General features: G+C 39.9%; 1 protein-coding gene across 11 annotated transcripts in view; it reads right to left on the reverse strand.

Annotated features, from left to right (window-relative positions):
• Positions 1–1,315: 1,315 nt before the first annotated feature.
• mef2aa (myocyte enhancer factor 2aa) overlaps positions 1,316–22,100 on the reverse strand; it is a 67,257-nt gene continuing 46,472 nt past the window's right edge. For 4 of the 11 annotated variants that reach the window (XM_026176011.2, XM_026176012.2, XM_026176013.2 and 1 more), the window contains 8 exons: positions 19,688–19,822; positions 18,101–18,323; positions 16,283–16,342; positions 9,089–9,273; positions 7,575–7,598; positions 5,716–5,845; positions 5,417–5,540; positions 1,316–5,226 (listed from right to left, as the gene is read on the reverse strand). In XM_026176011.2, coding sequence (XP_026031796.1) covers positions 4,890–5,226; positions 5,417–5,540; positions 5,716–5,845; positions 7,575–7,598; positions 9,089–9,273; positions 16,283–16,342; positions 18,101–18,323; positions 19,688–19,822 — 1,218 coding nt within the window. In that variant the 3' untranslated portion in view covers positions 1,316–4,889. Of the gene's footprint in view, positions 5,227–5,416; positions 5,541–5,715; positions 5,846–7,574; positions 7,599–9,088; positions 9,274–16,282; positions 16,343–18,100; positions 18,324–19,687; positions 19,823–19,889; positions 20,022–22,100 lie in introns of all 11 variants that reach the window. The other 7 variants (XM_080304700.1, XM_080304703.1, XM_080304701.1 and 4 more) reach the window with 7 other exon arrangements.

The raw sequence follows: 22,100 nt of genomic DNA on the forward strand, positions 1-22,100 counted from the left end.
GAAGAATCAAGGTGTTGCAATAGTCCAGTCAAAGTCTAAACCTCAATTTGATTGAAATGTTTAAGAGACGTGTGCATAAATGAATGACTGCAAACCTTAATCAACTGAAACTGACATGTTGTAATGAAAAGTGGGAAAAAATTCCTCCGCAACAATGTGAGAGACTGATAAAGTCACAAAGGAAGCAATTACTTCGACTTTTTGTTGCAAAAGCTGTTGAATCATGGGGTGTGTTTAGTATTCTACTGAAATTCTGTAGAACTTTCCTTTTTTCAAAAAGCCTCAAAAGGTAAGGAACAACACTAAAAATATCGAACTTATAACAATAATTCACTTTCCAAATAATGTCTCAATATATAAAAATATGACAACTTTAACTTTGACTTTTGGTGTGATCAGTGATTCAGTCCCCAAATGGTTTTTTGTTGTTTTTTTCCCCCTTCTCATTGTCATGTTAAAGCCTATACTTGTGTTGTTTTGTTTTTTTACATTTTATTTTTCCCTTACTTTTTGGTGTGTCCATTTAACCTCATATTCATATATTGATGGCTCATAACGTCTGTCATCTCCCATCTTCCACATACACATTTGTATAGTAGACATAAAATTAATATAGAGCCCACTAATAAGAAGCTTTAGTCAAAGTAGATCAAGAGAGATGGAATAAACTAGTTTTCCTTTGCAGTACATTCCCCTGCTTTAGTAACGGCCCAGCAAACTATTGACTAATTCATTGTACTGCAGTGCCTCCTGCAGGCAATAGCATGCAAATACACTGTTCTCTACTGGTGCCTGTAACAGCTGAATGCAAAAAATATGGTTTCTACTATATATAATTTGTAGCTGTTCTAACAATAATATTGTTGTATTAACTTGACAAACTTAGAGATTCTTCATTGCAATACATGGAAGATTTTCATTGTAGTAAATACAAATTTCCAAATCATATACAATATATAAAATAAAATCTATGTAGAAGTTAATGCATAGGCAGAAAATTACTTAATATTACACGTGATCACACATGATTGGATTCAATGGACAGTTATTTGGGTTTTTTTCCAGTGCAGTAGTCCTACTTTTTCATTGGAAATTAATATGATTTTAAAATACACAAACTGGAAATTTAACATTTCTTATATAAATTCTGGGTTTTTTCAAGTTTTTAGACGCAATGTGCTGCCTGTTCAGCTTGCATCTAATTGACAATGGCAGTGGGCCCAGTGAACCAAATAAATATAGTACACCGATATAAGAGACGAGGGGGAAAAAAGTCTTTGCATAATTCAAAGATAAATAGACAGTGAGATCAGACTGAGCATACACTGAGGTGTTTAATAAAGTTGACAGTTTCTACTGTTTGGGACTTCACAGGAGAACAAATTCTATGAAAGAGTTGTTTACTTCATTTTATACAGAATAAGAGAGATAACCTAAATTACACATTAAAAGCCAATATTTTGTACTTTTGTGAAGAATACAAATTTTGTACAACATCTAGCATAGTATCTTAATTGTTTAATAAAAAGTTCACTTGAATATTTATGCTGAAAATAAAGGAACACATTCAAGGGAAATAAAATGTAGATTAACTTCAAATCTATTTTGATTCTGAAACAAATAATGTCATTATTGGCAACAAAGTCCAGCTTGTGCCGCCAAACGGTCTGAGCATTCAAACCGAAAACAGCTTCTTTAGTTAAGTGAACTATCAACTACAAACACTTACCAAACACGTAGTTCTGTTTATAAAAGCAGTGAAGCAAAGCAGTGTACTCTTGCACAGCAAAGTGAAGAAAGTCCTCGACAGAGGTTCATTGATTACCCTTTCCTTTCACATTCATCAGTTGTGCACAACTTGGACAGAGACCAAAAGAGCAAAGTGTATCGCAGTGCATTCGCCGTGCGTTTTCTTGCGTGTGTCCTATCTGAGACGAGGCAGGTCTGGTCATGTTTGCTTGAAATCTGCATTGTCTTTGTTTTACTGAGGGAAAGTAAAAGCGGTGTCATTTCTCTTTGGGATAAGGCATTTTCCTAACTGTGCATATAGATAGAGCAACTACAAAATTCCCTGATATGTTATCGAGTGCTAAAATATGTGCTCAACTTCGAGGTGATGCTGCCCAGACAGGCAGATGGTTTTCGTTGTAGTCTTTTATTATTGCTATTCTCACCAGCTGTGTTAAAACTACATTACACTATGGATTACTATACACCATGTGAGTATGTGGAAATTGACATAGGGTATCCAAATAAATAATTTAATGAAATGTATTAGACCTAACTTGTACTCCAGCAACTTCCTTCTGTGGCACTTTAGGAGGCTAACAGTCTTTAACACTCGTCTTCCTAATGCACCGCAGACTAAACGTGACCTGTAATGACATCATATTCTGTATGTTTAATGTGAATCGGGGTTAACTGCATAGATCATTACAGACGTGAGCAACCATGGAGCTGTTGATGGGGGCAGCATAGGTCAGAAACCTCAGAAACGCACACAAGAAAAGCCATGGCGAAGACACAGCAACACTCGTCTTGTACAGCAAACTTCTCATACAAATGTGTGCCTTTCAGCAGTGAGATTGAAGTCAGTCAGTGTGTTTTATTATGATTTGGCTGCTGAATGATTCCTTTCCAGTGAGGATGAAGAAGAAAACAAGTCACAGCCCCTCCCCCTGAACACCATCTCCTGTCTTTACATGACCTCAACAGCTTCAGATTTTCACTGTTCCTCAGGCTGCACTACTCAAACGGGAAATGGAGATAAGATGAAGTTTGCGTAGCCAATTCATGACACACATGGGTGTTTTTGCACACAATTGTGACGGACAGTTCAAGCAGACTTACATATTTACAACTACACGTGGGAACAGGCATGACTGGTTTTGTACGAAGGTCAGCAGCCACTTCTGCCATGTCCATGTGTCTTCCTTTAATTGCATGAACCGATAGCACGATAGCGGAAATGGCTTGAGAGATGACGTGTCTTTCAGTCGAGCTACACGCATTAACAATAGATTATTCCTCAGTGAGGGGCTTGGACCTTGGACTTGAATGGTGGCAGTGTATTCAGCAGCTGCTAACACAGGCCAGCACAATAGGTGAGAAGAAACCCTATTTCCCCTAGCCTTGTGATTATCCTTAAGAAATATGAAAATAGTGGAACTTCAACCTCACAGCATTGTTATTACAATGTCATCAGGACAAACAATCACCACTAAACCACTAAAAAGAGAGACAAAACAAATTAGCCATCTGGAACTAAACACATGGGAGTTTTATGTTGGCGGTTCATTTTCAAAGAGACTAACATAATAGTAAATATTGACCAGTGAATGATCTACTTTTTTTTCCTTTTTCTTTAAGGGTGTACTCTTGTAAACTTGGCTGTAAACCACAAAAATATACTTTCCTTGAAAACGGTGATCATACAGTACATTCAGCATGTACTCACACCCTGGTAATATATATTAAAGTCGCTATTTACACAACAAAAGACGACGTTTGGCTCAAATGATCAATTACACAAACAGAACAGCAAATGTTCATGGCTTTCGATATCGATTCAAGATCTGGTTTACATGACTTTAAACTATATTAAAAGCACAATAACAAATAAGAACTGTGACGAAAGAAACGGTGCGTTTGAGTGAGTTGTTAGGAGAAATCAATGCAACTGTACAAAACAACACAAAAGAACAGCTTTGGCTTATATTACTGATGAACTGTTACACAAACGTGAACATGCTGACTTTCTCACCAGCTCAACTGGGCATTATCTTAATTGCACATTTACATACCCTAATCTTTTAAATTATAAAATGAATAGTTATTGTCATTATTGCAATAGATTCTGCTCCTATCTCATTTTTACCCCCGACATTTATGTTTCACGTAATCGCTAAAGTAGTCTCAACTGTTGCAACGATTTACTGTAGGATCAAAATATCTGTGTAACTTTGATAAAAAGGACCAGTGTGCTGGATGTTTGAGTATCCAACGGCAGGCGTATATTACAGCATTCACAAACATGTTTGAATTAGTGTGTAGTCAACTGCAATTGAATTTGTTTTTTACGTTTTGAAGGGGGGGATGTGTGGCTTATAATTAGAGCAGTATTTTCTTCCACGGAGTCGGTCATGTGGGACAAACGTGGACAAACATTTCACGTTTCTACATTGGCGGCCTCAGAAGGGGAAAAGTGAGGGATCAATTTGCAACACACACCATCGCAGCTAAATTCTACCAAATCCCACACACTGGTCCTTTAAACTGATGCGCGCCTGATCCACTCAGTCAATAAATTAGGAGAGGCCACTTAATATAAAGGTCTTGTGTGATTACAGCATGATTTTAAAGACAGTTCTTGCAGTGAAATATCATATGCACGGGTCCTCAGCCTGAAAGCAACACAATTTTCTCTGACTGTTTGCAACTTGCAAGCACAACAGCAAAAACAGCAACTACATGTAAGTGTCTGACTAGACCAGTGACTAAAGTAATCTACCGCCTATTGTTTAACGATTTTCTTTGAACATCTTTCTTCTGCAGCGTCTCCTGAATTGCACCAAGTACCTGATACCACCTGTTTGTGCATATAATTCAGTCCACCTAGCTGAGTTTTTAATCTTATTTTATCAGTCTGAGAATTAACTTTAGATATGTCCTGACACGTCTTATTACATTACATCTCAGTCATACAAACTGAAGTGGAGTTGAATAATAGCATGACAATGATAGCTGTAAGGACCCTTGCTCTCTCTCTCTCTCTTTCTCTCTCTTTCCCTCACTCTCTCTTTTTCCCTCTTTCTCTCTCTTTTATCTCCATGTCTAACCCCTCCCTCTCTCTCTGACCGGCTGGTGACTGGAGGCTTGATCAGAGCTCTTTATGTCACCCATGTATCCATGCGCAAGCGCTTGACCGATGGGCTCTCCCTGTCCTCCGAGCCAGCAGGGGGTCTGCCCAGCCCCAGCGGGGAGTGGAAGTCTGGCCGGTGGTCCTCGCGATCACTGCCATCATATGAGCTACAAGACGAGCTGAGGCTGTCGGCAGGTGAACGTCCCAGAACTTCCTGTCGGCTGGACCCTTGCTGCGGCTGCTGTGAGGGGAACCCAGACGGGGTGACGCGCTCCCGTGGCGGTGAGATAGGCTCAGACTTGATGTTTATGCTCTGGCTGGTGCTGATAGATAGGTTGGAACCCTGAGGTAGGTGACCTCCGCCACTGCAGCAAAGATAAGCGAGACATTTTGTTCTTGGTCAAAAACAACGAGCGAACAAATATGAACCGAAATAATGTGAAAAGCCAGGACTGTAGATGTGTGATTCAGTATGATATCACAGAGCACAGTGGGTGTTGCTTTTATGTGAGGGCGTCTGGAGAGTGTGCTTTTGTTTGTAAGTGTGTTACTCACACCAAAGAATTAAGAGCTGCTTGGCCCAGTTGATGCTGTTGCCATGCCGACATGGAGCCCAGCGAGAGCCCAGGAGAGCTGAAGCCCTGTAGGGAAGAGATCTCTGCACTGCTCAGGGAGTACTCTGTTAAAAAAAAAAAAAAAAAAGCAACCACGCACACTGAGAACTCACTCGCATTTCAGTTACAACACTGTGTGCCACTGAGAAAAGAGCAGGAACCAACAGCGTGTTGTGCAAATAATCTCGGCCAAAAAGGTTGTTGTCAGTCTGGGAGGGGGGTGAGCGAGTCCAGACTCACCAGCAGGATTGTAGGAGGTGGTCATGCCTGAGTAGACCAGGCCCTGTGGGGGTAAGCTGGGGGTGGTGACAGACACGACTGGAGTAGCCAGCGGCTGGGTGGACTGGGAACTGCTTATCCTCTGAGTGTTCTGCAAAAAACACAAACAACAAAGAAAATACTTTAGCTCAAAACATGGCACTATAAAAATATCACACTTGGATGCTAAACAGTGCCAATAGTATCATTTAAAACACTTCATTTAGCGTCGTGTTACTCGACTTAGAGGCTGCGTGCCAAATCAGCCATATAATGCCAGGGGCAGGCTGCACTGAATACGACTTATTGATGAGTTTTCACCTGTGCCTAATGTTTTCGAAATGTAACTAAAGCATTTTCAGTTTAATGAAGCTGTAGTTACTGAATAAAGTAAAATCCTTTCTTTGTTTGTCTTTTGATCCTTTTATTATTTTACCTGATAAATACTGCAGATGATTCAGTCATTTCGCTAAAGTAGCTCTTGGGCAAAGTTAAAAGTCCCTAATGTAAAGGCTACAAATGATCCAGTTTTTTTAATGACTATTTTTTTTCAAAGTGTTCCATATTCTGTACTAAAGGTCGTGTCAAGAATGTGCATGTAATAATAAAAGCTGCCACAAGGTGGCAGTGTAACTTCATTGCTGTAAATGTTCCGCTCTTTCTGATTTTTTATTGACTGTGTGCATTAAAAAGTTTATGAAAGTAGATTAAAAAATGAGGACACCTAACAATAAACTGATATATTTAGTCTGATTACCTACAGATTCGTTTATATTTAATATATACAGAAAAACGTTGAGAGAGCTTTGCAATAAATTTAGGTAGAATTCTGCTATTCAAAGTAGAAAGCTGACCGACGTCAGTACAGAATTGCTGATGTGCAATTAAAAGCACGACAAATACATTTTGTTAGTGTTATTAAAGAGTTAAGAACACTCGTTTTGGGCAAGCTCCACTCCACAAGAGTCCACCGCAAAAACAATCAGAGTGAGCCATTAAAGTGAGTCTGGAGATCAGTTTCACACCCGAATATTATGTATATGTATATATATGCGTATATAACACATATCAGCACCCAGAGTGACACACAGCAGAGCCCCAGTGGTTTTTAGTGCAGTGACTGGCATGCAGTCCGCAAAAAAAATGCAGCTTGTTGTGGTCATGCAGTAAACTCTTCAGTGAGTTGCAGATCCACTAATGAAACACAGCAAAAGTTTAGAACAATACTATAAAATTCCCCCGTGTTTAATGTAACAAACATATGTGCAGCTGCCAGCAGTCGTGTTTGAAGCGCCATTGCATCATGATCTACAGTCGATGGCTTCCTCGCATTGTTCCAACACTCTCCAGCCAGATGACTTCACCGAGTATCTCGTAAGGTGATATCATTTAAGATGATGTAATCCTCTCTGGCTTAAAAAATATAAATGATTTATAATTTACTCATCACTCTTTGAGTTGTAAAACATGAAACTATGCGTAAAATAATTTTAAAAAGTAATCACTGATCTGCTTTCTCCCCCTCTTCCTTTCTCTCGCTCTCCTTCTCTGTCACACACACACTTTCACACATAAACTCTGGTGGTATATGACTAACATTGACGTGTTGGGAATAGAGGAGCCAATTTAACAGGCCGAGGCAATTTTCACAGGCCAAACCCAAAGCATGCAGTGTTAATGTTTTTGTCGTTGTTGTTTTTGTTTTTCCATGTCTTGTTTCTTATCACTGGGAGATCTGAGAGCCAGTCTCCAGTGTGCGCGGTGCCTTCAGTCTAGCATCAGTGATCACCGGAAGCACGTTCGCATTGCAGCCATTTGCCCAGGCATTTCTCAAAACTCACCAAATCCATTTCCTCCTCCTCAGACTGCCCTCAACAGAAGAAAAGAAGAGAGTTACAGAAAAGCAGCAGAGCGGCTGTAAATCGCTCGGGGTGGGGGGAGGTGACAAGTGCAGGAATTTACAGTAAAAGGGACAATAATAAATATAAAAACTTCTGGTGACCAATCACTGGTAAATCCCGCTCTCTTTGAACAAAGCAGCTAAATTTGCTTTTTTAAATGTAATGCAAATACATGCTGTCACCAAACCGTAGCACGTGTGGGTATGAAGCGCTGGTGCTCCGGTTTGTTGGGCTATAAAATTCCAGTCTTGTAAATAAAGAAGATGGAGCAGTCGGACGTCAGTGAAGCTTACACAAATGAGAGCTGACATTTGTGAGTGGCACTGAGATCAAATCATAATCACCAGAAATTACGAATGAAGCTTCTCCGCTGGTACCAATAATGGCTGCTTAGTACTGTGCACTTAAAAATCCCCCCTGTGCTGGGAGGAAGAACAAGAAGCCCATTTTCCATCTTTTCTGTGCTGTGGGACATACTGTGTCCACGCCGGGGCTCTTAATACCCACACTCAATCAATAGCGGTAGGAAGACACGACAAGGGCGACAAGATATTATCTGGCTCACACCCTGGGCCCCTGATTAAGTCTTCATCTACACTCTGTCACACTGAGATGTGATTAATTTAATACCATTATGGCCTAATGACAGGCTGTCTGCAGACCTGCCACAGCCCACGCCCTCAACAGCCTCTACCAGTCGAAAATACTTCGTAGGCTCAGACAGAACAGGACCTCCCACCCTGCACCTCTTGCAACACAACCTGTCCTACTCCTACGTATTCCACAAGCAGACACAGTATCACACAGTTGTTTAAACACTGCTCCAGGCCAGCTGAGGCTCAGCAAAGGAGGAGCAGCCACAGTAACCAGAGGTTTATTTACAAAACACATCGGTTTTCTGGAAAGGCTCCTGTTACTGACACCACAAACAACACACAGAGGTGAATCAGGGTATTTGCTTGCAACTGTCTTTAAATCCCGCCCCAACCCCCCTTTTACAGTTTTCTGAATGTCGATTCGTGACTCGGAGGGTCTGCTTAAACCTCATGTGTTTGCTACGATCAGGGCACCCTGAAGCTTTCTTCTTATTATTGTTTTTATAGGCCTCAGAATGAATGTGAATAATGGAGGGAGGGTGCAGATCCATGGTTCGGTCCACACTGAAATAGAGGTGAACACATCTCAGACACTTACGCTACCACACTGAGCCCCACTTCTCAGATAAATAAAAGTCCTGAGTTCAAGTGTTCAAGTGAGGCGGAAACCTCAGCTGAACACCACGCTACGTTTTGTGATAACATCGAAAACATGTTTGGGCAAAATCCAGGCAAAGTGTTCTGCTACGAAGGGCTTGATAAAGACACCAAACAAAGCTCTGCTCTGCCCTGCAGCAGAGATATTTAAAGGTGCTTCAGCTAGTGATACTCGTGTGCAGTGGTGTGCTCTCTACTCACCAGCGGGGGCATCATCCCTTTGCTTGATGGAGGGATAACAACCCTCAGGTCTGGCTTGCGGCTTCCCATTCCCATGTTCCCTCCAGGGGGTGGCGGAGACTTGGTGGGCATGACTTTACCCAGGCCATTGCCACTGGCTGTGCTGAGGAGGCCTGGAGAGCCCCTGGGGTTAACAAAACCATTTCCTGCAGATGCGCACAGCAACAGAAACACATCATCAAACCATGCACTGTGACTGACAACACTCCCAGTCATCAACCAAACCTCTCGCGCTGTGTTGTTTTCCAGCTTGCTGCAGCATGCAGCGTTAAGTGTTTCCAACCCTCTGGGAAGTTTTAATAGACTGGGATAATTATCCTGCACATTTACAAAAATAAAATGTCCATTTCAAAATTGATGAGCCCTTTATTTTTACTGTGAATGATTACATCAAAGCCAATTCTTTGCATCTTGGGACGAGGAGCAGTTCACTGGCAAATGTACTGTGACTGCTTAAAAGAAATAGCTGAGGCCATTACAATTGAATAAGAACAATAAAATGTTGTTCTTTGTTGTTTTTCACTGTGCACACAAACAGCAGCATGTGCTAGACTATCCCCACACCATTCACACCTAGGCATTCATGATCATTAGTCATTTCCTTTTCTTGAGAACAATTCAACTAATTTTAGGAAGTTATTTTCTTGAGTTCCAACAACATTTTAGGAACTCCCTCTCCCTTTTCTCATTGGACAACCACCCTTGAAAAACATCGCTATATCCACTGGGTGTGGACCGATCGAAAATAAAAGAAGTAATCGTATTGAACCAATATTAAATATAAATCTTATAAAAAGGTGTTAAAGCTACAATAAATGCCACAATACAGAGAACGGCTTATAGTTATTATTATTATTAGGACTTTTTTTTTTTTAAAGAAATATGTTTTTGGTAGTTTCTCAATTAAAATAAATCTTTCCGAAACAAACTGAAAATTTCTAAATCACCATAAAGTGTCTGCATCCATTAAGCATTTTCTTTTTAAAACACGTTTCACATAAAGATGTGTTCTTCCCATTTCTATCATGCTACAGTACCTTATTTTGAACCACAAGACACTGTATGACTCATCTGCACAAGATCTGCAGTGAGATTCTGCAGATTTCACACAAAAGAGCTCTGATAAAAAAAAACGGACTGCTGAATTCTTATGAAAACAATAACCAAACAAAAGTAAGATTTCAGGTGCACTTGAAGCTTAGCCTCACTTTATTTGACTTAAGTCTGGAAAGAAAAACTATACTTTAAGAAAAACACACTCGGAAATCCTGAAAACAAAGGGAAGAAGGAATTAATGATATCTAGCACTGCATCAACAGATCAGTAACACTTCAACAAGTTGCTGATTTCTCTATTGTGTTCAGTTTATCCCAGTGAAACACAAAGTGTGTGCGCAACAAGTAGACTCTTACATAGGAACATAATGGAACAATAGCCCGTCTGACTACAGATAAGGCCAGCAACAATTCAAGGTCAAATAAACAGTTATGAAGTGCACAATAGTATCTCACCGCTGAATCAACAGTATATGCAAGCAGCTACTGCCATCAGCCTTCACTTTGATCATATAAGACTACGCTGCTGCAAGACAACAATGTTTACAGAATTAGCAGATTAAATGTCCAAAGCCCCAAAAATAGCGAGCCTGATTAAAAGCATGGAAGAAGTCATTCAGTGGGAATGAGGAGCAATGAGTGCAAATAGAATTTCATGTAAAGAAATGGATTTCAATTTGGCAATTTGGCAAATAAAGACCTCGCTGATAGCAATCAGTGAGCTCGAATATTTTACTTTGACAGAAGTCTGCCTTGTAACGCTGAGGAAAAACAACACGATGGAGATGACTAAAGGCCTTTTTCACATCAGAGATTTGTCTTGCAGCATTGGAGGCCAACCTTCGCAGCCAAAACTGTCTGACGTAACATTGTTTTCTAATAATGCTTTGCAGTAAAATATCAAAATGTAATCCTTGCTTTGGTTTAGTTTGTTTTTAATCCCTAATCATATCAAAAATCCGACTCAAAACATATATCAAGTAATAATGTAATGCATCATCTGGTGACACACATATATATAGCCAAAAGAAGACATAAATGATTTTTCTTGGTTTAACATCAAATTTAACTTGCATATGTTTTTCTCAATTGCGTGCATAATGTATTGTTTTATTATGTAGCTCATTGATCTTCAGCTCAAATAGGCTGTTTAAATAAAGGATTCATTCATTCATAACTGATGTTTTAAAATGTGTCCACATTACAATAATGTTTGTGGGTTAAATTTCCATGTATGCTTTATGTTTTCATGCACTTGCATATATATTTATACATTTATCTATATATATTTCATTATGTCTTTCTCTTGATAATCTGCTTAATTTTATTAATCTGGTTTAACTGTTTTTTTGTCTGAAAACACTTCAGGCTTAAGGTTGCAGCTTTGCTAAAACTGCAAGAAGGTTCCTTCAGAGATGTTTGTTTCATACCTGCAAGCTACGTAAGATACAACTTGCATATTCTTAGCACTTGTAGTCATACTAGCACTAAGGTTCTGTTGGTGGCAATGATGGTTTATTTATCAGTGAAAAATCTCCACAGCTGTTTGACACAAGAATATCACATCATTCATAGTGGCCACAGCACAAGCACACAAGTTAAAAAAAATAAACAAATAGCAAAGGAAAAGATAGAAAGGATCACGATATTAGAGTACAGAGTCTTTTCACATGAAAAGAAATGATTGCACATATGCAGGTAACGCGAGCGTTCGGCTTGACTGGCTTGTGTTATAGTTGGTTTATTATGTTGTTTAAGTATGTCCTTTTTGTGCCATGGAAACAAACTTTCATTATTAAAAACAGCCTACTTTAAAGTAGAGATGGCACGATACCACTTTTTTATGTCCGATACCGATATCATAAATTTGGATATCTGCCGATACCGATATGAATCCGATATAGTGTGTTTTTTAATCAATAAAACTGTTTTTTAATATCTTGCTGCATTTTGTATAAGTTCATACTCAAGTTTAAATAAACAACAACACTAAAGCTATTCTGTTATACCTGTATGTAAAAAATACACTGCCCACAAAATATTTCATAGTTCAGCAATACTGATCAATCTAATAAACTTAAACCTACTCCATCCTCCCTATTCTGGCATTTTAAAGAGTACTTAGCAGAAATATTAAGCAACCTAACTAATAGGGTTGCAAACTCCCAGCAAAAAAAAAAATAGGGAACCACCCCCCACCTCATGATGCTTAATCGACGTAATCAACTTTAATTTGATGCAGTGTGAAAAAAAATGCACAGAATTAAATTATTTTTCAAGAATAATTAAATAGATTCAACATCTTTCTTCAACAGAATTGCAGACTGCACAGATGGTACCTTCCCAAAGGAAAAAGTACTATAGCTTACTAGGGTATATTAGACTTAACAGTTACTATATACAGTAATGGACTTCTACATATTTTACATCAGATTAAAAATTTGGGTGTAAGATTCAGATAATTATTTATTAAAAGCTAGACATTTTAAATGAGAATAAGAAAGAAAAGTATGTCTTTGTGCCCCCCTTTTCCCTGTTAATGCCCTATTGGCCCCCCTGGCTAAACTTTGCTAGATCCGCCCCTGCACAGTTACCAGCCATCAGCTACGTAGAAAAAGATCCTGGTGTAGAAAGTAATATTAAATAAATTCTAACAACAGCTTATCAAGGTTAAACGTGTTGCTGTTGTTCAGCCGCTGGTTTCCTCTTTCTGGTGCAAAGTGGGCCAAAAACAAAGAAGAGAGACGGACTCGCGGCAGAAAAGCCGATCAGCTGATCATTGAGCAGTTTCATGATTGAAGTAGCAACAGGAGAGGGAGGGAGAGAGAAGAGGCACTCGCTCCATATATCGGTTGTTAACCTTAACGTGGGAATGCTTTACAAACATTCAGAGACAAACTTACAGACTTGCTTTACTTCTCTCTGGGATCACTTCCTCGGAGATGAAATGCTGGTTTGGTAGGGAGGCTACAAATACACACAGCCGCTCTATCACGTGAGCACACTGCTCCGACGTGCTACGGTTATGAGCTGAGTTACGCCGTGTCGCAAGTTTTGTGAGGTGCTTTTTTGATATTTAATGGATCGGATTACATTTTTTATTTCTCTCCGATATCCGATCCAGTAATTTACGTCAGTATCAGACCGATACCGATAGGCTACGTAATATCGGATCGGTCCATCTCTACTTTAAAGTCGTTAAAAATGTAGACATCCACTGATAAGTCGTCTTGCTTACTCATAGGCTGATGTAGTGTATATGTGTATTGCATTCCTCATCCTCGACTTGATAAACAAGCTGAAAACAAACGAGTTGCCCTCTTTAATCACATATTGAAAATTCCCTCACCATAAGGACCCTGGCAGAGCATTTGTAAAAATGTTACAATCGAGGAGGCAAAAAATGAAGAACACTTTCTCTATTTTCCAAATGTGAATATTCTCAGAAACGTAAAAGAAAAACTCACAGCGTTCCTGTTGTAATATTTCTAATTCTACATGACTTAAATTGTAATATTGTCACACTGTATCTATTAACATTTCAGTTATGTCCTTTCGCCACCTCATTTAAAATACATTTGTGTCACACTATTGGCGATTTCATTACCGGTCGGAGACACAAAGACCCACAGTCTTGTGTTTACTGGCTCATTTAGACACGGAATAACCCACCTGACTTGCTTATGTGTGCAATGTGAGTTTGATTATGACTTCATACGTCTGACGATGAGTGAAGGAAATAATTCTTTGAAAATAAGTGAGGATGAAAACACGTCTGAACAAATACACGGCAAAGTTCAATGGGATCCAAGGTAACAGACACAAGTTAAGACCAAGCCTTCAGCATAGGGCATGTCACCGGGCTTTTCTGCTCTCATTCTATATTCAGACTTCTCTTAACAGATCGGTTGTGCTGGTAAATCCTCTCTGACTGAAACCTGTGCACGCTGAAAGCTGTTTGGTTTCTGTTCATTGTTCTGAATTATTAAAATGGTCTGGTAAGGGGTATTACATAAACCCCTGTGTTTACAAGTGAAACATTCGGTTTTCATTTTAAGTTTGGGGAAAGAAAACACTGTGACTTATTGTGTCCAACATCCCACACGCGCCAGGCTCAAGCAAAAAAAAAAAAAAGGGAGGGGGGAGTCTTGATGAATGAGAAGAAATGATAGAAGTGAATCAAGGGGCTCCAAATGCAGTTTTCCAATAATAGCTAGATGCCATGTAGCCTGCGGTCCTTTTGTTGTATCTCAGCAAACTAATTTGAGACAGGATGTCCCAAGTGTAACTGCTAAGAATGAAGTCAGATGGAATAACTGTTCACGCCCCATAAAAATTTTAGACTGAAGAAAAACTGAAACACGCATTTGACGTTGGAAAGTATCCCTCATTATTCAGCAACTGCGGACATCCAAGCAGCCTAAGATTAATAAAGTAAAACTACAACAAAGAAAAACAACTTTCTGAAAACAAACTCCGGCACCACTGAGCCTGTTACTTAATGACATCTGGTGGGCATGCAAACAAACTTTGAAAATGTGTTTCAAGACCTTGCAATCATTCAGTATTAATGAAGGCATGTATACAGCTCGCAACCATACTGCATACCAGAGAGCACTCTCCTGAATCCTTCGTTTTCACCACAACTTTCTCACCAGTCAAGGACCAGAGCTTGTAATTAGGTGTTATTGTATGAGCTGTTGTAAGAAGCGATGCACTGTCACTCAGTGAAGTACACACACTACTCAATCACATAAAATGAGGCTTAAAGAGAAGCAGTTTGGTTTGTGGAGGTGTATTAGCTTTCAAGCCATTATCTGAATGAGAAACTAGACAAGAACAACAGATGGCTTATTTTAGAGAGAACAACTGACATTTATCTGCCAGAAAATGTTGCCAGTGATGTTCGCTGTGGTATCGTGCATGCATATACAGTACGTGCGCCTGTAAAATGGAGAAATTTTACACAAAAAGCTAATAAATAAAGCGGCTATCACACTCCAATAGTTGAATGGGATAAAAATAATTTGCCTTTTGCTTAACTTAGAAAAAAAAGTTTGAAAGTACTTAAAACTATTAAATGGGGAGAAGATATCACACAACACATCTTCCATCTGGCTACTTTGAAATGCCTCTACTGTGGTCACTGCGGCTACTTGGGAAAATCATAAGCATTTCAGGAATGGTCATCTGACATCAGGGCTAGAGAAGTTAGTCCTCCTCGTAGCCTATGCTCTGCTACACACTTGTTGCAAACAACAGCTGCAACATGCCCATACAGTGCCAAATGCTGACGCCCCTTGGCAGAGGCTCCTGACTTTACCCTGACCTGGTGCCACACCCAAACTTAAAACCAACCGAGCACTTTCTTTTTGGTTGTCTTTAAACTCTGTGACTAAGGCCGAGCCTAAAATCTCTTAAAGCTTATATCCTAGTGTTCTTCAAATTGTTATTACCTTTGATGTCATGCAGTTTGCCAGTTTGCTAAACAAAATAAGGAAAGAGTTAAAACTCCATCTGCCTCCACGTGTCACACGACACTTTTCACTCATGACAGGCTGTCCGGTCATTGTGTACTGAGGACTTAGTGGAATGACATGGCCTGAATACCTACAGGGTTATGCTGGTCTAGGCATCTTACAGACCCTCTCCAGCCTTATAAGGGCTGCCAGGGCAGTCAGGGGGGAACAGATGCACCTGTCAATAGACGGGAAGGAAACAGGAGAAGAGGGAACTGTGTAGAGGCGACAAGTTTAAAGGAAACACTGGGTTTATTTACCTGCCCGTGTCAGTAAGACAGCTAATTGCCCCACTCTTTTACCGCTTTGAAGTACAAACACCACACAGGGTTTAATGCTGTGGAACCATTTCCCATCTCTCAAACGTGCGTTTACCAAGCATATTGTGCATGCTCTCTGTTAAGAGGACATGTGTGCCCTTTGCATGCAATGGAAAGACAGTCAAACCAATCAGTCAGTGGTACTGACGACTGTCTTTAGCCAATCACAAATAGATATGCTACTATCCAGCTCATTTGCTAAGCAGGAAGCCTGTTGGGCAGAGCTACAGAGAGCTAATGAATCTCTCCAGGAGGACTTACCCGCTGGGCTGGAGCCCGCACCACTTGGCACTGAAAGGTCTGTGGTATCCAGCATGCCACCTAATAAGATGCACAGAGTGATATGATTAACCATCTGCATCTTTCTGCAAGCTAGCAGAGCATGTGATGGAGATGGCAGACCAGACATGAAAATGTCATGTAGCTCTATCTTCACAGTGCACGAAAGAGTAGAACGTGCTCTGCCAGGGTCCTTATGGTGAGGGAATTTTCAATATGTGATTAAAGAGAGCAACTTGTTTGTTTTCAGCTTGTTTATCAAGTCGAGGATGAGGAAAGCAGCATTCCACTGTGAGGAGGCACGTTCAGAAAACGGTTACTTGTGTAATTCTGAATTTGTGCACCTCTGAGTGATGTTTCACACACATTTAAGCAATGCACTTAGGTCAAAAGAATATAATGCTAGCATGCCACCAGAATCATCTAAAAATAAGATAAATGCTTTACAGTTATTAATCACAAGGGATGAGTTATTCTAGAAAATTATCATTTAGTATACCCCCAGTAAACAAGAACATGTTACTACTGATATGTGGTCAAATGTCAGTGAGGCATTTCACACCTTGCTGCATGTGCTCCCATCAAAGGCATTGTAGTGAAATCTTGCAAAAGCCAACCGAACTGACTGAGTCCAACCAGTCATACCAGTACTAGTGTCACTGACATCATTTTTCCACTATGCAGATACAGTAAAAGGTGTAACAATGAGCATCTCAGAGGATGTGAAAAAAATATATCCACCAAAGATCAGATAAGAGGTGTTGAATGACGACTTGACATTAGCTCACTTACCCTGGAGACCATTTTGGACAAAAAGTTGAAAACCATTTGAGATAGAGACCACTCAGAGGTTAAATGTGGACAACCTAGATAACGCAAACCTATTTATGCATATGAAACTAAAGAGGTAAAAGCTAGATCAGTCAAGTTTTCTCTAATCTATCTGAAGTATGCAACATTATTGGCTTTGTCAAGTGCCTGAACTCTGTCATTCAGACATAGGTCACATTTATTGTTTTTTTTTCCCTGTACCCTTGAGATGGGACTGCATCTCAATATCTAGCCCCAGAGCTTCCAGCATTTCCGTCCACACTGCCATGTGTGTGCCCCATTCCCACCTCTCATATTCCCTTGCCTCTCTGTGCACCCTGTCCTCATATCCCCCCTGCTCCTGTGTGCAGCCTCTCTTTTTACTTACGTCTCTTAGCCAAAAGTCTGCGCTTGTCCTCAAACGTCTGCTAATGTCTGAACTTTCTTTTTCTTTCTTGGGTTGTTCTGTTGCAGATCGGTCTTAATTGTGAGCATACCAATCCCATAACGTTAACTGGCATGTATTTATTTGAAACAGTAAAAGTGATACATAAATGTTGTTGATACAATTTCCATCAAAGGGGCCAGGATGCTTTTTTACAAATAAAGCCGACAAGTCTGGAAAATTGATTGGATCCAAGATTAATTTGTATGTCGATTCTTCACAACATATATCCCGCTTATAAAATTAAGTGAACTTGCATGCTGCTACCCATTGTCTCCACTCTTTATGCTAAGCTAGGTTAACAAACTTCTGGCCTCCAACTCCATGTTCAACAGGGATATAAGAGTGATACTGATCTCCTCAGCAAATTCTGAAAAGTCAAAAACAGCAATTTCCAAATTTGCTGAGCTACTCTTTTCAAACTATTGCAAATAAAACTTTGATAATATTTCTGATGTTGGTGAGACCGACTCTTGTATCAATTTGGTGGGAAACTGCCTTAACCACCATTAACAAAAATCGAAGTGAGATTGTTATCCACTGACCTGCACTGCCTGCACTGGTGGGCCTCTGGGATCCTCCACCAGAGCCAACATTCCTGTGCAGAGAGGCCTGTGGAGGGGACAGCATCCCACTCTCACTCAGAGAAGCTGTGGCGGCTGCCAGGCCCTGGCTGCCCAGAGTCCCTCCTGCCTGGTACATGGCATTAGGATTGGATACAGGCACTGCCACATGCATGGAGAAGTTCTGCTGAGGCAATGCTGTGGGCTAGAAGAGGGAGACAAACACACAAATATTTACACAGATTACACTAAAAATCCAAGCTCCGATGAGTCTGATGAGTCACTGGTTGTCATGGCATCATTAACAGCAAGCTCCACTTGAAGGTTAGCTTTAATAAACAGATTCACAAAACAGGCAGGCAGGGCAGATTGAAGTACTGCAAAGGAGACCTCCTACATTGTCGGCTTTGTATGCTTTATAGTATACATAACATAATATTTATTCATGGTACTTTAATAAACATTCATAACCATCATTCTCATTAACATCATACATAGAGAATACACACAAATCTTCAAGTAATACCACAACATACACAAATAATAACTTACAAAACCCAAAATATAAAAACATGCTGTCAGGTGATCACTGTGCATTGCAGCAGTCAGCACTAGACACATAGATTTTCCTTTTGAAACACCATTGTGTAATGTGTTTCTCTGCAAAACACACAGCGGTGGTGGGGACTTGCAACCCAGACATCTACAAGAATCACAACTCATTTGCATTTACCCACAAAGTGCTGACTGTGCAAAGCTTTAAGTGAGAATGACAGGTGGCAGTGAGAACATTTCATTATAGCATTATCCAGTGAGCCAGTTGGGTGTTATCATTAGTTTGTTAATGGCAAAGTGATGCTCTTCATGTCAGGAACATAGAGAAAACAACTGCTTCTTAGTAAGCACTATGTTCTTGCACAAGTCTAATATTGTCACGTGTGATAAGATCACAAGAGATCTGTGATATCTTGAAAGACAGAGCCAGTGTGGTACTTGGAGAAGGGAACGGGACGGTGTAAATATTAGTGCAGTGTAACGATGAAGAGATATAATTTGAAAAGAAGAATGAAAATGTTGGATTATTAAGGTCCTACGGAGACAAAAAAATATATATTTTTTTACCAATCGAATAGAAATCTGGATTGAGATGGCAAAAAAAACACCCTTAAATTAAAGGATCTGCAACTGTTTATAATAAACACTCACATTACTCTTAGGGTATTTACTGTAAATTCATTATGTTGAGATAGTGATTGCAGTTTGATTTGTGATAACATGACCATGATACTAGGGTGTAATCTTTCTAGCAGAAGCATGCAACATTTCATCTGTTAATGAAATGTGATCTTATCAGGGTGTGCCAAAATATCAGCGGCAAAACAACTCAACGTAAGGAACAAATGCACACCCAGTAAAGGGGGCATTAATCTTTAGTGTAGGTCTGAAAGAAGTTAACGGAAATCTTCGGAGGGACAACAAAAAGAGGAAAGAGTTAAATGGAGAAAAAAAAGAGCCAAAAATCCGTTGTGCCACAAAGCCAAGCAAGAACATTGCATTTACAGTACTTACGATTTTATGATTTCTCATCATATTATCAAACTCCTCATTAATTTTTTTATACTTTTCTTCTGTGTGAGGAGTGAGGACATATGAGGCATCGGGGTCCGGGCTATCACAACCTCTGTGTTCTTTCTTGTTTAGCGCCTGTAGTGAACATCAACATAAAGACAGGAATCAACACAAAACAGCAGGGGACAAAGGAAGTACTTACACCGCAGCGCTTGTACATTAAATCACTGTCTTCGCTTAGTTTGCCGAAATGGTCATCCATGAGGGGGCTGTGCCCAAAACAGTCATCAGGATCAGGACTAGCACAGTCATTATGGCCTTTGTTTCTCAATTTCTGAAATGAAATTGCACAGTTGAAAAGAAACAATGTACAAGAAGTAGTCCTGTGTTTATGTTGCTTGTTACCTGTTATATACAACACTGTGCAAAAGTTTTATGAACATCAGAACTGTACATTTTTATACTAATGCTTAACATTAGGAGGAAACTGATCTGTCACAAAATAATTCTGTAGCATTACAGACACAGTCAGCCATAAATACATGTCTTCAGTGCTGAGAAAAACAACAGGTCTGTAACAGATGGTATGGCCCCCATACAACATCACTGAGTCAGTCTAGGATCAAACGAAGAGACAGAAGATGCCATAGACTGTATTTATAAAAAAGCCAATGTGATGTCACCCATTGGTTTGTGGACTCATTTTGAAGCCACAGACTAAGCACTTTGGCCGCTGCCATCTTATAGAGGTGGATATGGCTGATAAAGTGTCACATGTCATAAAGTAACCACTCCCTAAAGCATAACCTGCTTTACTGCCAATTTTACTCGGCTAGAATTTATGAAATAAAACAGCACGTTATGGTAAATAAGGCCTGAAACTAGCAATCGAGATCATAATCGCATAGGGGGAAAAAACGCTTACTGAGGTAATAAATAAAGTAGGCAGTAGGACAACTTAATAATAGACTTCCGTACAATAGGATTTTATTTTTGCAACCAGATGAGCACCACCCCCTTGCTCGCCATTAGAAAGAATGTAGGTTTAAGGCACATTGATGCCCAGTTTTTAAATATACAGTATAAAGCAGACACTGAGGTAACCCAATTTCAGACAAACAGTGGTAAGTTCCTCAAGATGCTTGAGATAATCTCACAGCTGAATAACTGGAGAAACTCTGTGTAAGGCTATGTCATAGATGTGCTAACATTTTAAGGTCGAATAATAGATAACTTTTTAAAATCTTTGCACTTTTTGTCAAGGTAATCATTCGCAAATGTACCTGCAACCTTTGACCAGTACTGTACTTTAAACCAAATTACATGTGAAAATATTCTACTCTGTTTTTTCTTTTCAGAAAATCAGAAAAACAATTTACAAACACAGTGGGCTAGAGTGTGGAAGACAAGGATAAACTGGAAAAGTCACTTTCACCAATTCACCCTTCACCTGGAAACTCCCTTTTTCTTTTCTTGTATCCATTCCTGTCCCCACAGCCTATGCATGTGCATGGCTATATCTTTCACATTTATTAGAATGCCCTGCACAAAACGACTCTACAGCTGAGCACACCTAGTCTGCAAATTAGTATGGTTGGCACTTGCATACTCTGATCAAAGTTAATGAATGTGCGATTATCAAAAATTGGTTACATATGCTTATTTGTGCAGGTCATTGAGAAATTATAGCAACATAAGGTGGTCCAGTGTGATGTTATAAAGAGCCTATTCTAACTTTAGCGAGGTAAGAAACATGCCATGAAACTAAGCTCTTTTGCTCACTTTCATACAGGCTATTCTCTGCTCCTCATTACAGCTCTGAAAAGCAGTGTTAACAAGACTTGCTGACAGCATGTGACAGTTTGTGATATCTAGGCAGTGTACATCAAAACATGATTTATGCGAGGCTCCCAAGACTTCTCTATCAGGCTGCTGCAGGTCCACAGCAGCACCCTGCCCCATCTTGAAGACCTCGTGTCTACAGGAAGGTCACTGACTCCTGTGGATGTAGGGGTTACAGTGCACACCAGAGGAAAGGAACCTACACACACTAATGAGACCTTACTCTCTTGTTTCTGGTCTTCATCATGCAGCAAAGTGGAAAATGTGTGTCTGTGTGTGTGAGAGAGAGAAAAACAGAAACTATGTGAGTAGGAGTGTGCGGTGCATATGTGCAATGTCTGTACGTTGTGTGTGTGTGTGTGTGTGTGTGTGTAAATGTGGTGAGGGGAATGGGGGAGGGGGGGTTTCTACAGCTGCTACATCCTCTGACAGCGATGTGACAGTACGTTTAGGTCTGTGCAGACAATGTGGCTAACCTAGCAGTTCTCACCACAACCTCAGTGTAAGTCACATTTCCTAAAACCTGTGTTGTATGAGACTCCTGCATAATACAATTTCTCATTAAAACTAG

The sequence above is a fragment of the Astatotilapia calliptera genome, chromosome 7 (genome assembly GCF_964374335.1).
Source record: "Astatotilapia calliptera chromosome 7, fAstCal68.1, whole genome shotgun sequence".
Classification (NCBI taxonomy): domain Eukaryota; kingdom Metazoa; phylum Chordata; class Actinopteri; order Cichliformes; family Cichlidae; genus Astatotilapia; species Astatotilapia calliptera.